This window comes from Cololabis saira, chromosome 14 (genome assembly GCF_033807715.1).
Source record: "Cololabis saira isolate AMF1-May2022 chromosome 14, fColSai1.1, whole genome shotgun sequence".
Classification (NCBI taxonomy): Eukaryota; Metazoa; Chordata; class Actinopteri; order Beloniformes; family Belonidae; genus Cololabis; species Cololabis saira.
Genome location: NC_084600.1, coordinates 43024997 through 43043432, shown reverse-complemented (window position 1 = coordinate 43043432; position 18436 = coordinate 43024997). Strand labels below are relative to the sequence as shown.

Sequence of the window (18436 nt, the reverse complement as noted above, 5' to 3'; positions counted from 1 at the left end):
ATTTAGAATTTGTGCAGTGTAGATAATGAGGTTAGAGATTGGGAAGATAAAGACATGGCTCAGAGGCTGAATTTCTAATTTATTTAGCAAAAACAATCAAAAGCTTGTTTTTAAGACATTCAAGGCCTGTTTAAAATAGGTATTAGATCCATAATAGGTCCCCTTTAAGACGAGACAAACGTGTTAAAAACAGTCACCGACCCAGACTTGGCTGTCCAGGTCCTTCCGGAAGTTCTCGTACACGCCGCCCCGGCTGCCGTCGCCGCCGCCGGCGCTGCTGCTGCCGCTGTCGCTGCCGTTGAAGATGCTGCTCTCGGTGGCGGAGTAGACGGAGAAGGAGGCGGACATGGCCTTGCAGCGCCGCGACACCAGCTCCCCGTCCACCTCCGCGGCCACGCCGTCGATCCCGCTGTCGCCGTACTCGCTGCCCTCGCCCAGGACGCCGGAGATGTCCTGCAGAAACCAGACGGAAACCAAAACAGGAATTCACAAGCTAGCAAAAGAAAGTGAACCCTTTATGGTTTTAATTTCTCTGCAATTCAGTGGTTTAAGAGCTTTAGGAGTCCCCCAGGGTAGCTGTCTGGGACCTCTTTTATTTTCAATTTTTTTTTTTTTTACAAATGCTGTATGTACTCAGTAACTCAGTAAGACCAGGTTGACTATGTTTGCTGATGATGCTACTCTTTATTTTGCAGCCCCCACATGTTCAGAGCTTAATCAGGTTCTGTCTCGTGAGATCGGCATATTATATACACTGTCAAAAAACTCATAAATCTTAACAAGAATATTTGTCTTACTTCTAGTTAAAATGTCTCATTTTTAGTTTAAAAAAATCTCATTACACTTAAAACAAGACTCATCACTGGAAAAAACTAAAATTTTCACCTGTTTCAAGTAGATTTTCACTTAAAATAAGCAGAAAATTCTGCCAGTGGAACAAGATTTTTTTGCTTGTAATAAGAAGATAAATCTTGTCCCACTGGCAGATTTTTCTACCTATTTCAAGTGAAAATGTACTTGATAATAAGTTATTTTTCTGGTGACGAGTCTTGTTCTAAGTGTAATGAGATTTTTTGACTAAAAATGAGACATTTTAACTAGAAATAAGACAAATATTCCTGGGAAGATTTTGAGTTTTTGCAGTGTAATTGGATCAAAACAAATAAAATTATTCTTAATACATCAAAAACAAAGAGTATGATGTTTGGTTCTAGCTATAGAGTATCTAATAATCCTTAAATGAATATACAAATACATAGTCGAACAATTCAGCAAGTAAAAACATCAACAAAGTTTTTGCCAAAATGGGCAGAGCTGTTGCAGTGTCGCGTAAATATGCAGCATTTCTCAAAACAGTTGTTTCGTCCAGTTGTTAGTTCATTGGTTTTGTGTCATTTAGGTTACTGTTCAGTTGTTTGGTCTGCTGCATCCAACAGTCTTCTAACAAAACTACAAGTGGCTCAAATCAAGGCTGCAAGACTTGTTCCTGGTTGTTCTCCAAGAACAAGTGTTGCAGAAATGCATGAACATCTCTCATGGCTGAGGGTTGAGGATATCTGCTAATGTACTTACATGTTTCCATAGAATTATTAACATTTCTCTATAATAATATAACTTATTGTTCAGATATTCATTCATATAACACTCAGGGGGCGAATAGTGGTGGGATTATGTTCCTCTTCCCTAAGTCTGACTCTATGCAGATGACAGTACTTTATAGATCAGTTGCATATTGGAAAACCCTTCCGGGTGAGATTCCTGACATCAAAAGACGCTGATTTGAAATGAAGACTAAGGGCCAATCCCAATGTTCACCCTACTTTCTACCAATAGCCCTCACCCACGACCACTTCACCCTCAAAATGAAGCCACAGGCGTAGGGTCCTTGTAATCGTCCCTAGGGATTGGGATACCACTTGCTACGTCACTGCGTGGTTTACGTTCGGGTACATTAGCGGTTCCGGGCATTTCACGTTTTTTTGTGAGATCAGGTTGAAAACATTGCAGCTTCACATAGAAGGTGAGCAAAATAACGCAAACACATAAGGAAACGTAAAATTTTTTTAAATACTATTATCAATTTAAAATATCTAGGCCATTCACGCCGCGCCATGTGGAGAAACTCTGGTAACAAGCAGGTTTACAGGTGACAGTTTAAGAGAGAACTTAAAACATATATCTTTAGACAGGCTTTCCCCTGATGATGATGTTTCCCTGGGCATCTGTGAAGTTACCTGTTGTTGTGCTATTGTGTGTTTTATATTGTACTGCATTTTATCCCTGATGTAAAGCACTTTGTGATTGTATCTACAAAAAGCGCTCTATAAATAAATTTTACTTACTTACTTACTTACAGGCGCGGTGGGACGTTAAGCCTGATTTATGGTTCCGCGTTAAATTGACGTGTAACCTACGGCGTAGGATCTGCGTTGGTGTAACGCAGAACCATAAATCAGGCTTTTTTCTGGTGAGATCTGAAAAAACTTTGCAACAACAACCAAGCGAGTGATTATGTACATCCACTGGGTGAATATTATGAAAGTAAAATATATATTTCTCACTAGAAATTTAATCAAAACACATTTTTATGCAGAAACTAACTCAAAATATTGATTTTATTCACTAAAAAATTAGAAATGTCCGCCATGTTTTTTTGTTTGATTCAGTCTGCAAATGACGAAAAGCATTCTGTAAAGCATTCTGGGAAATTTTTCAGGCCCTCGGTCGGCGAGTCAGTATCTGAAATCCCTCGCTATGAAGGGCTAGATTGATACACACTAGCCCTCTATATTCCCACTAGCCCTCGTTATGTCCACTAGCCCTCGTTATGTCCACTAGCCCTCGTTATGTCCACTAGCCCTCGTTATGTCCACTAGCCCTACATGCAAAATTTAAGGGTAGGGCTAAAGAGTAGGGCGAGGGGGGGATTGGGACTGGCCCTAAGAACGTATTTGTTGTCTTCACCTTAACAACATATAGCGTATCTGATTGAGTTAGATCAATACATCAAATTATATATGATTTGTATGATGTTTTTCTTTATTTCTTATTTGTAATTTTAATCTTTATTTCTTTATCTTTATTTCTTTTAAATGTACTTTATGAATTCAGATTGTATGTTTGATTTTGTATTTTATTGTCTGGACCCCAGGAAGACTAGCTTTAGTTTTGGCTTCAGCTAATGGGGATTTTTAAATAAACAGATAAACCCCTTTACGCATGACTGAGTCCGAGCTCTAGAATCAACCTGAGGTTTCCGGCTCTGCCTTCATGTGAACGTGAAGCGTAACGTGTTGGAGGACTAAAGCATCAGATCTGTCCTGCAGGTTCGTACAAACATCCCCAACATCAGGACGCCCTTTGCCCTTTGACCCCGAGCTCCTGGATCAGCTCCGAGCTGTCAGTCTATTTATATCTGACAACCTGGTCCGCCTGGATGGATGAATTTATAACGAGCTCTCAGGTGCATCTGCTCTCCAGGGGGTTTGTGAGTTGTGGGGAAGAAAAACCTCGGTTCACTCTTGAAGTTCTGCCTCCTACGATACATAGAAACTACAGAACGTGTACTAAAGCATTCTTGTCGACAGGTAACATCGGTAATCACCTCATGAGCAGAAGAAATCTCCTAAATGATCCTCAGGTACATCCTTTTCCACCAAACCGGTTCCAGGGCTGGTTCTGGTTCACAACTCCTTCCACTTGGGAACCAATTCAATTCAATTCAATTAAATTTTATTTATATAGCATCTATTACAACAGAAGTTGTCTGTAGGCGCTTTCCAGAGACCCAGAACATAAACCCCCGAGTAATTATTGCATAAACAGTTGAGAACCGGTTTGTTTTTCCACAGCTCGGGTGCTAAGAGGAGACACGTCATTACGTCTCTGCAAACGTCAGTTACGTCTCTGCTAACGTCAGTTACGTCGCTGCGTTTGCGTGAAAGTTGCAGCAACAACAAGGTATCTGCTCTAATAGGACTTGGGGCCAATCCCAATGTTCACCATACTCACTAACGCTAGCCCTAAAAATGAAGCCACTTGTGTAGGGCCCTTGTAATGTTCCCTAGGGATTGGGACACCACTTGCTACGTCACTGCGTGGTTTACGTTCGGGTGCGTAAGCGACTGCGTAGTTACGTTTGCACAAACGTCACACCATATCAGGAAGCCCAGAGCTAAAAGCTGTTTTAATTTCCGCTGTAGCGCTGTTAATATGCCACTTTATTAAGTTTTAAGATTTTTTCAGACGTAAAAGTAACCGTTAAGATCCCCAACCTGGGCTCAGTTTATCCAAATAACGCCTGTTAAGAAATTTGCTCCGACGTAAAATATATATTTCTCACTAGAAATGTAATCAAAACGCATTTTTTTGCAGAAACTAGCTCAAAATATTGATTTTATTCACTAAAAATTAGAAATGTCCGCCATGTTTTTTTGTTTAATTCAGTCTGCAAATGATGACGTAAAGCATTCTGGGAAATTTTTCTGGCCCTCGGTCAGCGAGTCAGTATCTGAAATCCCTCACTGTGAAGGACTAGATTCATACACACTAGCCCTCGTAATGTCCACTAGCCCTCGTTATGTCCACTAGTCCTCGTTATGTCCACTAGCCCTCATTATGTCCACTAGCCCTCGTTATGTCCACTAGCCCTCGTTATGTCCACTAGCCCTCGTTATGTCCACTAGCCCTACATGCAAAGAGGAATTGGAACTGGCCCTTTGGAACTGGCCCTTGGTCCACGTAGCTCCTGCGTGGACACATCTCTAAAAGACAGGTTGTCTCCTCCTCCTCCCATGATGCTTTGCTGCACCAGATTCATTGTTATTTGAAAATGTCTCCGTCTCCCAGTCTTGCTGTTGCCGTTGGTCTGAATAACTCCGCCCCCTCCTCTTACGTAAGCGGTTCTTTCCTCTAGACCAGCAAAGAGTTGGTGCTACCTTGGAACCGGAACCAGTTCTTTGTCAGTGGAAACAGAAAGCTGGTTCCAAACTGGCCCAGAACCAGAACCAGAACCAGCCTGGAACTGGTTTGGTGGAAAGAGATAAGATAAGATAATCCTTTAATAGTCCCACAGAGGGGAAATTTGCAAAAGGGGTAATGGAGAGGGTTGCCCCTAAAAAGAGCCGTGTGGGGACATAATCTGACTTCTATCAGAGTCTTTGTCACATCAGCTGCAGAAAACACATGTAACATGTTTCCACACAACAACAGGAAATGCCTCTGGTTGTCAACAACACGATGGCTGCTGGACTGACTGCTGGACTGACTGGTTTCCTCTGTGATGTCTGACCCCCTGAACTTCCTGGACCCTGCTAAACACGGCCCTCCATCACCCCCAGTTTAGTTCAGAAAGAAGAGAATTTTCCATTTACAAGTAATAAAATTAAGGAAGCTAATTTTAAATTCATCCACAAATTCTACTTAACTCCAATAAAAATGCATAAAATATCAAAGGATATTTCGTCAAAGTGTCCCAGATGTAAAAAGATGGAGGGGACATTCATGCGACCGTTTACAAAGTTATTGGAAATCAATTCACTCCCTTACACAATTAGTCCTGGACAAAAAAATTGATTTAAGCAGTAGTTTATATTTATTAAATGACATATAATTTACAACTAGATAACAAAAAATGCAGGATATTAATTTTCATCACTTACTTTGCAAAGAAATGTATAATTTTATTTTGGAAGAACGATTCCCCTCCAACTTATAAAACTTTTGTAGATCAACTCACAGCATTTCTACCATTAGAAAAACTAACATTGGAAAAATATAACTGTAGCATCTTTTTCCAGAATTTTGGTTCCCATTATTCTCTGGTTTAGAGAACTTCATTGTACGCTGATTGGTGTTTTATTGCTGTCATTTACTTTATGTATCTTATGTATCTGTAGGTATTTGAGTTTTGATGCCCCTATTGTTATTTACTGATGTTATTTTACATATTTTTATTCACTCACTTTTTTTTCCAGTTTATCTATTTTATTTTTTATTTTTTTTTGTGTATGTTTTTGTGCTTTTTGTTTGGGGGGGTAGGCGGGAGTAGGCATGTGTGCACAAAAGAAAATTGTGAGACCTACCGTTATTTAGGATGTATCTGATTGTCTTTCTTTTGTGAAATAAAAAGATATTTAAAAAAAAAAAAAAGAGAAAGGGGACAGACGAGGAGGAGGTTTCTCTGCTCTGGACGTTTATGAAAAGATCTCAAACCTGAGTGGTCTGCGCCCGTCTCCCCTGGAAGGCGGGGCGGGGCGCCGCCGGGATGCCGAGCCCGGACAGGCCCTCGGAGAGACAGTGGGATCGTCGGCACGGGAGCGTGAAGGCTCCGTATCCCCCGCCGTCGTCCTCGGCCGGAGACATCAGCCCGTCCTCCCCCTCGCCATCGCACGCCGTTTCCCGGTGGCCTTTAACGTAGCGGCTCCTCTTCCCCCGCAGGCCCGGACTCTGCTGGCTGCACAGCTGGTCCAGAGACGACGCCCTCTCGGCCGAACCTGGGACCAAACACTGCTGGTTAACGGCTGCACGTGTCAGCGTTCCCACTCCACGTCTGCGTCCTGGTGAGGTGTGTGGTGGGAAGGTGGAAATGTGAGATCAGGCGTGTCTACTAGGGATGGGCGGTATGGACTAAAAAATGTATCACGATAATTTCTGGCATTTATCCCCATAACGATAAAAATGAAGATAAAAAAAATACCAATTCAACTCCACCTTTGTAACTATAAATCTATCTCACTCTCAGATCCGCCATGTTTGTTACACAAAAACCTCATCAACGGGAATTTATCCTTCTTTCTTTCTTTCAGACTCATTTCCTTCCTTCCTTCCTTCTTCCCTTCCTCTTTTCTCCGTTCCTTCCTTCTTTCCTTGTTTTCTCCCTTCCTTCCTTCCTTCCTTCCTTCCTTTCTTCCTTCCTTCCTTCCTTCCTTCCTTCCTTCCTCCTTTCCTTGTTTTCTACCTTCCTTCCTTTCTTCCTTCCTTCTTCTTTTCCCTTCCGTCCTTCTTTCCTCTTGCTCTCTCCTTCCTTCTTCCGTTGTTTTCTCCCTTCCTTCCTTCCTTCCTTCCTTCCTTCCTTTTCTCCCTTCCTTCCTTCCTCCCTTCCTTCCTTCCTTCCTTCCTTCCTTCTTCTTTTCCCTTTCTTCCTTCTTTCCACTTGCTCTCTCCTTCCTTCTTCCCTTGTTTTCACCCTTCCTTCCTTCCTTCCTTCCTTCCTTCCTTCCTTCCTTCCTTCCTTCCTTCCTTCCTTCCTTCCTTCCTTCCTTCCTTCCTCCCTCCCTCCCTTCCTTCCTTCCTTCCTTCCTTCCTTCCTTCCTGCTTCTTTTCCCTTTCTTCCTTCTTTCCTCTTGCTCTCTCCTTCCTTCTTCCCTTGTTTTCACCCTTCCTTCCTTCCTTCCTTCCTTCCTTCCTTCCTTCCTTCCTTCCTTCCTTCCTTCCTTCCTTCCTTCCTTCCTTCCTTCCTTCCTTCCTTCCTTCCTTCCTTCCTTCACGTACGTTGTGCGTGGATTTAACACAGAACCATAAATCAGTTTTACACAAAAACGTCATCAACAGGAATTTATCGTTTTTACCGTGAGATACAAATTCTTACCGTGGGGAATTTTTTTGACGGTAAATCGTGAACGGTAAAATATCACCCATTCCTAGTGTCTACATTAATTGAAGCTCGCCAGCCGCTCATCGCCGTGGCTCAGTGGTTCAGTGGTTCAGGGACCAGGAACTCCTAAAGCTCTGGCCGGTTCACATCAACCTCCCCGCCCAAAATCATGAGCCAACGTTCAATAACCAGTTTCTCAGATCATGCATCATCATCACCTCCCATCAGCTGTGCTTACGTAAACCTTTGATGGATTTCTTACTATTGTTTCTTAATAGAGGGAATGTGCATGACGTCACAGATGCAACTTCACAACGGTTTACGCCCACTGAGTGTCAGAAAGACTGAGTGTCAGAAAGACTGAGTGGCAGCGTAAACTTTCTGGAAAACATCTAAAATGGGAAAGAGCTGTTGTGCGATTGACTGTACTCGTAGATTTAGCAAGAAATCAGAGTTATCGTTTTACAGACCGCAGAAAAATAAGCTTAAGAGAGACAAATGGATCGCTGCAATTCACAGAAACAACTGGATTCCAGACACCGAAACGTGGATTTGCGGTTCCCATTTTGTATCAGGTAATGTTGGATTTTTGGGTAGCTAACGTTAAACGGTCAAATCATAAAGTTCAGTGTCCTCATCACTTTAATTTCTACAACAAATCCTGCCTTGAAGTCGGACCAAGCGTCAAGACTTTTGTAAGCCTTCAAGCTTTGCTTCGTGTATTTCCCCGGCGTAGAAATTAAGTTAATGTAAATATCAGGAAACTGGATTGGTGGCCAAATATTAATGTCCATGGACCACTGGTTCTTGGTAACTGTACCAAATATTAATGTCCATGGACCACTGGTTCTTGGTAACTGTACCAAATATTAATGTCCATGGACCACTGGTTCTTGGTAACTGTACCAAATATTAATGTCCATGGACCACTGGTTCTTGGTAACTGTACCAAATATTAATGTCCATGGACCACTGGTTCTTGGTAACTGTACCAAATATTAATGTCCATGGACTGCTGGTTCTTGGTAACTGTACCAAATATTAATGTCCATGGACCACTGGTGCTTGGTAACTGTATCAAATATTAATGTCCATGGACCACTGGTTCTTGGTAACTGTACCAAATATTAATGTCCATGGACCACTGGTTCTTGGGGTAACTGTACCAAATATTAATGTACATGGACCACTGGTTCTTGGTAACTGTACCAAATATTAATGTCCATGGACCACTGGTTCTTGGTAACTGTACCAAATATTAATGTCCATGGACCACTGGTTCTTGGTAACTGTACGGGTCACTGTCAAGTCCAACTGACGCTAATTTAAGCCGATAATCGTTTGTTATCCCGTCTTCTCCACAGTTTCCCCTACTAGTTACAGCCATTTTTGCCACTCAGTGCGATTAAGGAAATACATCTTAATTGAGTATATCAGAGCATTATTTGCTGACGATGAAACCCGTGGTGTGATTGTGCTGGAGACGAGATGCTGTTGTGTTTTTGTCTCACCTGCATTGCCCCGGGGGCAGGTGAACTGCTCCTCCTCCTCCTCCTCCCCTCCATCGATCATCTCCTCGGTGCTGGTCAGGTGCTCCTGGCTCAGATCGGACAGGGAGAACTCCAGGCTGTCTTCTCTCCACATGTCTGCCGACTTCGACCGCTTCTTCTTAAAGTTCCCTCCCTCCCGGGATCCTTCGGTCATTCGCTGGAGGTACCGGTCCTCCCCCTCGGCCTCGGCCTCCCCCGCGGAGTCCTCCCCTCCGTCCTGGGCGACGGTGTCGGCCTCCGAGGTTTCGGGGGTCGGCGTGGCCGGGGGGTCCTCGTCCTGCTGGAAGGACTCCGGCCTCATCGTCATGGCGACGCGTTGCGTCCAGTGAGGGTTGGCGCCGAACTCGCCCAGCTCGTCGGCGTCGCTGAAGATCTCCAGCCCATTCTCCGCTAGGGACTGTGGGATGCTGGGGGTGCTGGAGGAGCGGGTGGAGGTCTCGGAGTTCCGGTGCTCCTGCTTCACGGTGGACGAGTGCCTCGGACGCCGGGTCACCGGCTGCTTGGACGACAGGCGGAGCGAGCGAGACGTCTGCTTACGGGAGAGATGTCCCCTCCCGTCACCATGGAAACCAGCGTCCCCATTCTGACTCTCCACATTTCCCATGATTCAGCTGGGGAGCAAGGAGAAGATGAGGCGATATTACCACTCTTGGTTAATTAATAGTTATAAACACACTATCTGCACCTTACTGAACCTTTTATTCATTAACTCCAAGGAAACAGCACAAACATATTTTTACGACTTAATTCACCTTGATCTTGATTTAAAAAGCAAAACTTCGAGAGGAGGTATCGATCAAAGTTCTTTCCCGTCGTTCACTTAAATGCAAAAGTGATTTCATCTTCAGATTTGATCCAGAAGAAGCTGGATGTGCAGCTCTGTGCTCCCTCATTCATGGTTCATGCACATTTAAAACAGCTTTTCTTTACGTAAACAAACAAGTTCCAGCTCACGTAAAAAGCCTGAAAGGTTTTAAAGTACCGGTTCTCAAAAAAACAGGTCATATCGCTTTAACAACTATGATTATCGCTCGGTGTGCTGTCTTGTCTACGTAATCCAGCATATTTAACATGTTACGCTTCGAAATCAACATCAACATCAACACGTGTAGCTTTCAAAGTAAACGTGATATTTCACTTCAGCGGACGAAACAACCACCTCCTTCGCTGCTGTTCGTCAACTGAGAAGCTGCAAAAAAACATAAGCAGGTAACCAGGTAACCACGGAACCTAGTAACCATGTAACCTTGTGACCTTGTAACCACGTAACATCGTAACACCGTAACCTTGTAACCTTGTAACCATGTAATCTCGTAACTTTGTAACCACGTAACCTCGTAACCTCCTAACCTCCTAACCTTGTGACCACGTAACCTCGTAACCTCGTAACCTCGTAACCTTGTAACCACATATCCACATATCCACATAACCGTGTAACCTCGTTACCACATGACCACCTAACCTCGTAACCCCGTAACTTTGTTACCTCGTGACCACGTAACCTCATAACCACCTAACCTCGTCACCATGTAACCACGTAGTCTCTTTACCACGTTACCACGTTACCTCATAACCACCTAACCTCGTAACTTTGTAACCACATAACCTCGTCACCATGTAACCACGTAGTCTCTTTACCACGTTACCACGTTACCTCATAACCACCTAACCTCGTAACTTTGTAACCAAGTAACCACGTAACCTCATGACCACGTAACCTCATGACCACGTAACCTCATGACCACATAACCTCGTGACCACATAACCAAGTAACCCTATGACCTTGTAACCACGTAGCCTCTTTACCACGTTACCACGTGACCACATAACCACGTTACTTCATAACCACCTAACCTCGTAACTTTGTAACCAAGTAACCACGTAACCTCGTGACCACATAACCAAGTAACCCTTTGACCTTGTAACCGTGTAACCGCATGACCATGTGACCACGTGACCACATAACCTTGTAACCTCTCAGAGTTCGGACGCTGCAGAGATGCTTCAAATCTGCAGTCCGTTTAAAACACCACACCCGTAGCATGTACAACGCTACCGTCACTAACGTCCCTCACCTGTCTGAGGCGTTCAGGAGCAGCTCTGGTTGGTTGTTTTATTCATCTTCACTTTAAAGTCTCTACAAATAATCTAATAAAACAGAACCATTAACTTCAAATGTTAATATGAACATATTCATACATAATATGAGTTAAATACCAAATGAGTTTTTCGTTACAAAAAATATTATAAATATTATAAATCATGTTGTAGTGAAGAGAAAATAAAGTCCCTTTTAAGATGAGTTTCCCTTGAAAAAAAGATTTTAATTTCTTTAGTTTCCATACAGATCCATACCCCCCCCCTCAGCCAGTCCTCCAGGAACCAGAACCGCCACGGCTTCCAGGAACCAGCCTGTCAACATAACAGAATCTGCTGCTCAGAGCAGGAGGGTGGAGTCGCCGCCCAACCCGTCCTATTGTCTCCGTACAGGACAGGCGGCTCCCTGCGCCGCGGGAACCAGTCTGGCAGGTTCACCTCTGGTTCTGGTGATGACCCGTCTCACCACAACCATGTGATGACCCGTCTCACCACAACCGTGTGATTACCCGTCTCACCACGACCGTCTGATGACCCATCTCACCACAACCATGAGATGACCCGTCTCACCACAACCCTGTGATGACCCGTCTCACCACAACCCTGTGGTGACCCGTCTCACCACAACCATGAGATGACCCGTCTCACCACAACCGTGTGATGACCCGTCTCACCACAACCCTGTGATGACCCGTCTCACCACAACCGTGTGATGACCCGTCTCACCACAACCGTGTGATGACCCGTCTCACCACAACCCTGTGATGACCCGTCTCACCACAACCATGTAAGACCCCTCTCACCACAACCATGTGATGACCCATCTCACCACAACCGCGTGATGACCCGTCTCACCACAACCGTGTGATGACCCGTCTCACCACAACAATGTAAGACCCGTCTCACCACAACCGTATGATGACCCATCTCACCACAACAATGTGATGACCCGTCTCACCACAACCGTGCAATGACCCGTCTCACCACAACCAAGAGATGACCCGTCTCACCACAACCGTGTGATGACCCGTCTCACCACAACCATGTGGTGACCCGTCTCACCACAACCCTGTGATGACCCGTCTCACCACAACCGTGAGATGACCCGTCTCACCACAACCATGTGATGACCTGTCTCACCACAACCGTGTGATGACCCGTCTCACCACAACCGTGTGATGACCCGTCTCACCACAACCATGTGATGACCCGTCTCACCACAACCATGTGATGACCCGTCTCACCACAACCAAGTAATGACCCGTCTCACCCCAACCGTGTGATGACCCGTCTCACCACAACCATGTGATGACCCGTCTCACCAAAACCATGTGATGACCCGTCTCACCACAACCCTGTAATGACCCGTCTCACCACAACCAAGTGATGACCCGTCTCATCACAACCGTGTGATGACCCGTCTCACCACAACCGTGTGATGACCCGTCTCACCACAACCAAGTGATGACCCGTCTCACCACGACCAAGTGATGACCCGTCTCACCACGACCAAGTGATGACCCGTCTCACCACGACCATGTGATGACCCGTCTCACCACGACCATGTGATGACCCGTCTCAACACAACCTAGAGATGACCCGTCTCACCGTAACCATGTGATGACCCGTCTCACCACAACCATGTGATGACCCGTCTCAACACAACCATGTGATGACCCGTCTCACCACAACCTAGAGATGACCCGTCTCACCACAACCGTGTGATGACCCGTCTCACCGTAACCATGTGATGACCCGTCTCACCACAACCATGTGATGACCCGTCTCACCACAACAGCCTCAGCTTGCCTTCAGACTGTAACCTCAGGTGATCAGGTGACTACCACGTAACCTCGTAACCACGTAAACTCGTAACCACGTGACCTCGTAACCACGTAAACTCATAGCCACGTTACCTCGTGACCATGTAACCATGTAACCTTGTGACCACGTAAACGTGTAACCTCGTAACCACATAAACTCGTAACCACGTAACCTCGTAACCACGTAACCTCGTAACCACGTAACCTCGTAACCTCTTGACCTCTTGACCATGTAACCTCGTAACCTCGTAACCACGTAACCTCGTAACCTCGTGACCTCTTGACCATGTAACCACGTAAACTCGTAACCACGTAACCTCGTAACCTCTTGACCATGTAACCACGTAACCTCGTGACCACGTAAACTCGTAACCTTGTAACCTCGTAACCACGTAAACTCGTAACCACGTAACCTCGTAACCTCTTGACCTCTTGACCATGTAACCTCGCAACCTCGTAACCACGTAACCTCGTAACCTCGTGACCTCTTGACCATGTAACCACGTAAACTCGTAACCACGTAACCTCGTAACCTCTTGACCATGTAACCACGTAACCTCGTGACCACGTAAACTCGTAACCTTGTAACCTCGTAACCACGTAACCTCGTAACCTTGTAACCTCGTAACCACGTAACCTCGTAACCTTGTAACCTCGTAACCACGTAAACTCGTAACCTCGTGACCTCGTAACCTTGTAACCTCGTAACCACGTAACCTCGTAACCTTGTAACTTCGTAACCACGTAACCTCGTAACCTTGTAACCTCGTAACCACGTAAACTCGTAACCTTGTAACCTCGTAACCACGTAACCTCGTAACCTTGTAACCTCGTAACCACGTAAACTCGTAACCTCGTGACCTCGTAACCTTGTAACCTCGTAACCACGTAACCTCGTAACCACGTGACCTGTTGACCATGTAACCTCAGAACCACGTTAACTCGTAACCTCGTGACCTCTTGACCATGTAACCACATAACCTCGTAACCATGTAACCACGTAAACTCGTAACCACGTAAACTCGTGACCTCTTGACCATGTAGCCATGTAACCTCGTGACCACGTAACCTTGTAACCTTGTAACCTTGCAGAGTTCTGCTGCTCCAGAGATGCTTCAAGTCTGCGGTCCATTTAAAACATGACACATTTAGGTCTATGATGGTGGAAGCACGTACAGCACTACCGTCACTCACATCCTTCACCTGTCTTTATTTTATTTCTATTTCGCCTTTATTTATCCAGAAAATGTCCCATTGACAGAAAATAATATTATAAATATCATAAATACTGTTGCAGTGAAGAGAAAATAAAGTCACTTTCTAGATAAGATTTTAATTTCTTCAGTCCTTCAGACTGTCCAGAAAACCAGCTCTCTGGCGGGTTCGGAGGCGTCGGGTGAAATTAGACACTGCTGATCCAGCAGCCGGGATTCTCCCACCACAGATGTCGTGGTTGGCGGCTCGGCTGTTTGTCCCGGTGTGTGTGTGGTCGCCGCAGCCAAACGGCCGCGTGGCAGCAGCCATTGTTGCTACCGCTGTCGTCTGTGGTGGCGGAGCCCAGACATGATGACAGGGAGGGAAAAACGCTCTCCGGGAGATCAAGGAGATGAAAAACTAAATCTGAAAGGTGGGTCTCGGGTCACATCTGCACCTCTGACACTCATCAACATTTATTTTAGACTGAAATCAACACTGTTCTGGATTCATTCAGTAATTCAGCGTTGCGTTATTGATTGTGTGGGTATGTATGGGTATACATATATATGTGTGTGGTGTGATTATGTGTGTAAGTAGATATATACATAGATATAGAGCAGATACAGTATTGTGTAAATAAGTATATTTATATAAATATTTATATGGGCATGTGTGTACAAATATATAGAAATATTCAACTACGTGTATGTATGTATGCATGTATAAGTATGTGTGTGAGTATAATTACAGTATATAATAATAATAATATTAATAATAATAATAATAATAATAATAATAATAATAATAATAATAATAATAATAATAATAATAATAATAATAATAATAATAATAATACACATATAATAAGGGGCTTAAAACTTCCCTGGTCTTTTTTAGATGTTTTTATTATTTTTATCCTTTTTTACTTCTAGTCTTTTATGTGTCTTGATTATTTTCCCCTTGTTTATGTAAGCACTTTGAGATCATTAATGAAAAGTGCTCTACAAATAAAATGTATTATTATTATTATTATTATTATTATTATTATTATTATTATTATTATTATTATTAATAATAATAATAATAATAATAATAATAATAGTTATTTAGCAGTGTGAGTACAGTGTGTGAATAATTATAAATACAGGTTAAATGATCAGTGAATGGTTTTAGGACTAAATAAGTTTACACTTCTTCCTACTCCTTTTTTGGCACATGTAGATCAAGATAGCAAGTTTTAAAGGATGAGATTCTTTGTTTTGTTGTTTTGTTTTCTTAAACTTCTCATGAAGTGTTGTTTTTTTTACATGTACAAAAATAAAATAAATCAAATCAAATCAAATCAATTGTCTAACTACGAGCTGCTCAGGTTGTCGTCACCAGATACATCAGAACTGCACCGTCTGTCGTTCAGACGGGACACATTAACGACGTCTGCAGAGACGATCCGGCCTCAGAATGTAAATGTCTTTCTCCTTGAACACAAGGTCTGCACTGATTGGCTCAGTGGATATTGTAGCCAAAGATTCTGATGTATAAACGCATCAGCATGTCCTTTTATCCTTTATTTTCGTTTGAATAAGTTGTAATTAAAAATCTCTCCAGTCTTGTTTACACTGATCTGTTTAATACCGGAACGTTTGCTGCACGAGCTGCAGATGAGAGGGACCGTCGTCATGGAAACCTGAGAGGAGTCAAAGCTGCTTCCTGTCCGTCAAGAATACGTCTCTGCAGCCGGATTTACCTCACGTTCTGTTATTCTGTTATTCACGTTCTGTTATTCTGTTAATCACGTTCTGTTATTCCGGCTCAGGAACCGCTGAGTCGACTGCTGTCAGACCAGCTCGTCCATCAAACCGTTCCCAGCGAGGGCTCAAACCGTGTGCCATATTACATAACACTTGTTTCTTTTCAATATAATTCTATTTATGCACTATTTAATTGTATTTTTTTTATATCTTTTTATCTTTTTATCTTTTATCTTTTATATGGGTGTTTGGTTTTTGGGGTGTTTCATTTGTATATGACGGTGCTGTGTGTGCGAGATGGAGATTAATAAAGTCGTCTTAGGCCATGTTTCCACAGAGCCAGGTATTTACAAAAACGGATATTTCCCCCTCTACGTTTTGAAAAACACCATCATTTACACGAACCCGCATAAATACGCTGTTAAGGTGCAATGAGCAGCCAAACCTACAGGGGGCAGTGTAACGAGAAGATAAAGTCATAAATAGTGAAAACACAGCTCGTGCCAGGTCTCTTTGGGAAACTGATTTGGGGGTGGCTATCACGGATGAGGAGTGGGACGATGTTTGGTTAAGCTCCGCAGGTTGCCTGTTTACTAACAAAGCCAGGGAACTGCAATTTAGGGTCATACATGTATAGGCTTCAAATCACACCCATGAAACGTAATAAATTCAATCCATTGCTTTCCAAGTACTGTAACAAATGTAAAATTGCTGATGGTGTGTATTTGCATTGTATTTTTGAATGTCCTTTTATTAATGACTTTTGGACCAAAGTAGTTAAAGAAATCAACATTATATTTAAAAAAACACTTGCCTTAGAACCTATATTCTGTATTTTGGGAGTACAATCTGTGCCTTTGAACCTCTGTCCCTCTTCGATGAAGCTGCTCAAGGTGCTGCTGTTCAGTGCAAGGAGATGTGTTCTCCTCAAGTGGATTTCAGACTCTGTTCCTACAGTCTCGCAATGGATCCGGTCAGTTATAGAACTCATCAAGGACAAACCGTTTCTGTTTTTTCGCATCTGGGACCCTTTTCTAGAATATATTGGGGACAACGGTGCTCAAGCTCTTCGGAGCGGGCTTTATGGTCTGGCATGGCCTGACATTGAAAGGTACATTTCCAGGTTCTGATATGCAACAAGCTTTTACCCTGATATCATGTGGCTACCCCTTCTGTCTTTGTTACTACTTATTTACTTGTTACTTATCTTATTTATGTTCACTAATTTTGGTAGGTGCGCCTTTTAACTCTTTAAGTTTTACCCCCCGTTTTTTGTTTTTTTAATTTATTTTAATTTATTTATTTATTTTATTTTATTTTATTTATTTATTTAATTATTTATTTATTTAAATTTTGTTTACTTATTTTTTACTTTTTTATTCTACGGTTTTTTTTTGTTACTTTTCTACTTTGATGTGTCTGTGTGGAGAGTGTGTTCCATGTTTTGGGTGGTGTTTAAAAGAGGGTGCATATTTCTGTAATACTGTTTAATTCTTGACTTTCTGACCCTTTGAAAATGAATAAATATACTTTACAAACAGGTCTCACTCATGACGCTGGTGACGTTTCTGTCTCATAATGTGACGTTCTGAAGCCTAAATGTCCGTTTCTCTCCGTTTACAAGCAAACGTGAAGACGGAGTTTTTGCAAATCTCCACTTTGGCCGGAGTTTTCAGAAATGATGGTTTTTGGAGACTCTGAGCTTTGTTTTCATGTGAACGAACGGCCAAAACGCATGAAAACACCACCATTTTTGCGATTTGGAAACGAGGCCTGGATCTGAATCTGAAACCGAGGACGCATGCTGGTTGAAAAGCTGCAGTAACAAGTATTGATCAGGAAACCCCCACCCCAAACAAATCCACCAGAGATTCAACAGAGATGCATCAGAAGTGCTCGTGGATACCTGCGGTTCAGTAGCGGCATCACCACCTTCCCCACGTCAGTGTGATGTCATCCCACCCACCGCATGATCCACGCAGGCTGTCGGAGGCTGGAGTCACTTTAACCTTGAAGAGAGAGAGAGAGAGAGAGAGAGAGAGAGAGAGAGAGAGAGAGAGAGAGAGAGAGAGAGAGAGAGAGAGAGAGAGAGAGAGAGAGAGAGAGAGAGAGAGAGAGAGAGAGAGAGGGTTTCAGTCGGGCTCTCTCAGTGTCTGCATGTGCCGACAGAAGGACGAGCGAGAGGAGACGGAAACCTCCGGGATCCCCTGGTTGGGAGACGTGTTGATGGGAGACAACGTGGTCATAAAGAGAAATAAAGTAAAAAGAGCATGTATACGCAGACATAAGGAAGAATATAATAATAATTAAAGCTGCAAGCAGCGATGAACGGGCCCTCGCACGTGCAATTTTCACCAATAATAGTCAAGAACTCAAAACGAAGTCCGATGACACCACCATGTCTCTTTATGTCAAACCATTCAAAAG

At 43.4% G+C, this 18436-nt stretch overlaps 1 protein-coding gene across 1 annotated transcript in view; it reads right to left on the bottom strand.

The window, feature by feature from the left end:
* Positions 1-18023, bottom strand: part of tiam1a (TIAM Rac1 associated GEF 1a) — an 83802-nt gene extending 65779 nt beyond the window's left edge. Inside the window, exons 1-4 of the mRNA XM_061740637.1 lie at positions 17916-18023; positions 9106-9755; positions 6214-6494; positions 202-453 (exon numbers count right to left, since the gene is read on the bottom strand). Of these exons, the coding sequence (XP_061596621.1) occupies positions 202-453; positions 6214-6494; positions 9106-9748 (1176 nt within the window). The 5' untranslated portion in view covers positions 9749-9755; positions 17916-18023. The remainder of the gene's footprint in view (positions 1-201; positions 454-6213; positions 6495-9105; positions 9756-17915) is intronic.
* Between the last annotated feature and the right edge of the window lie 413 nt (positions 18024-18436).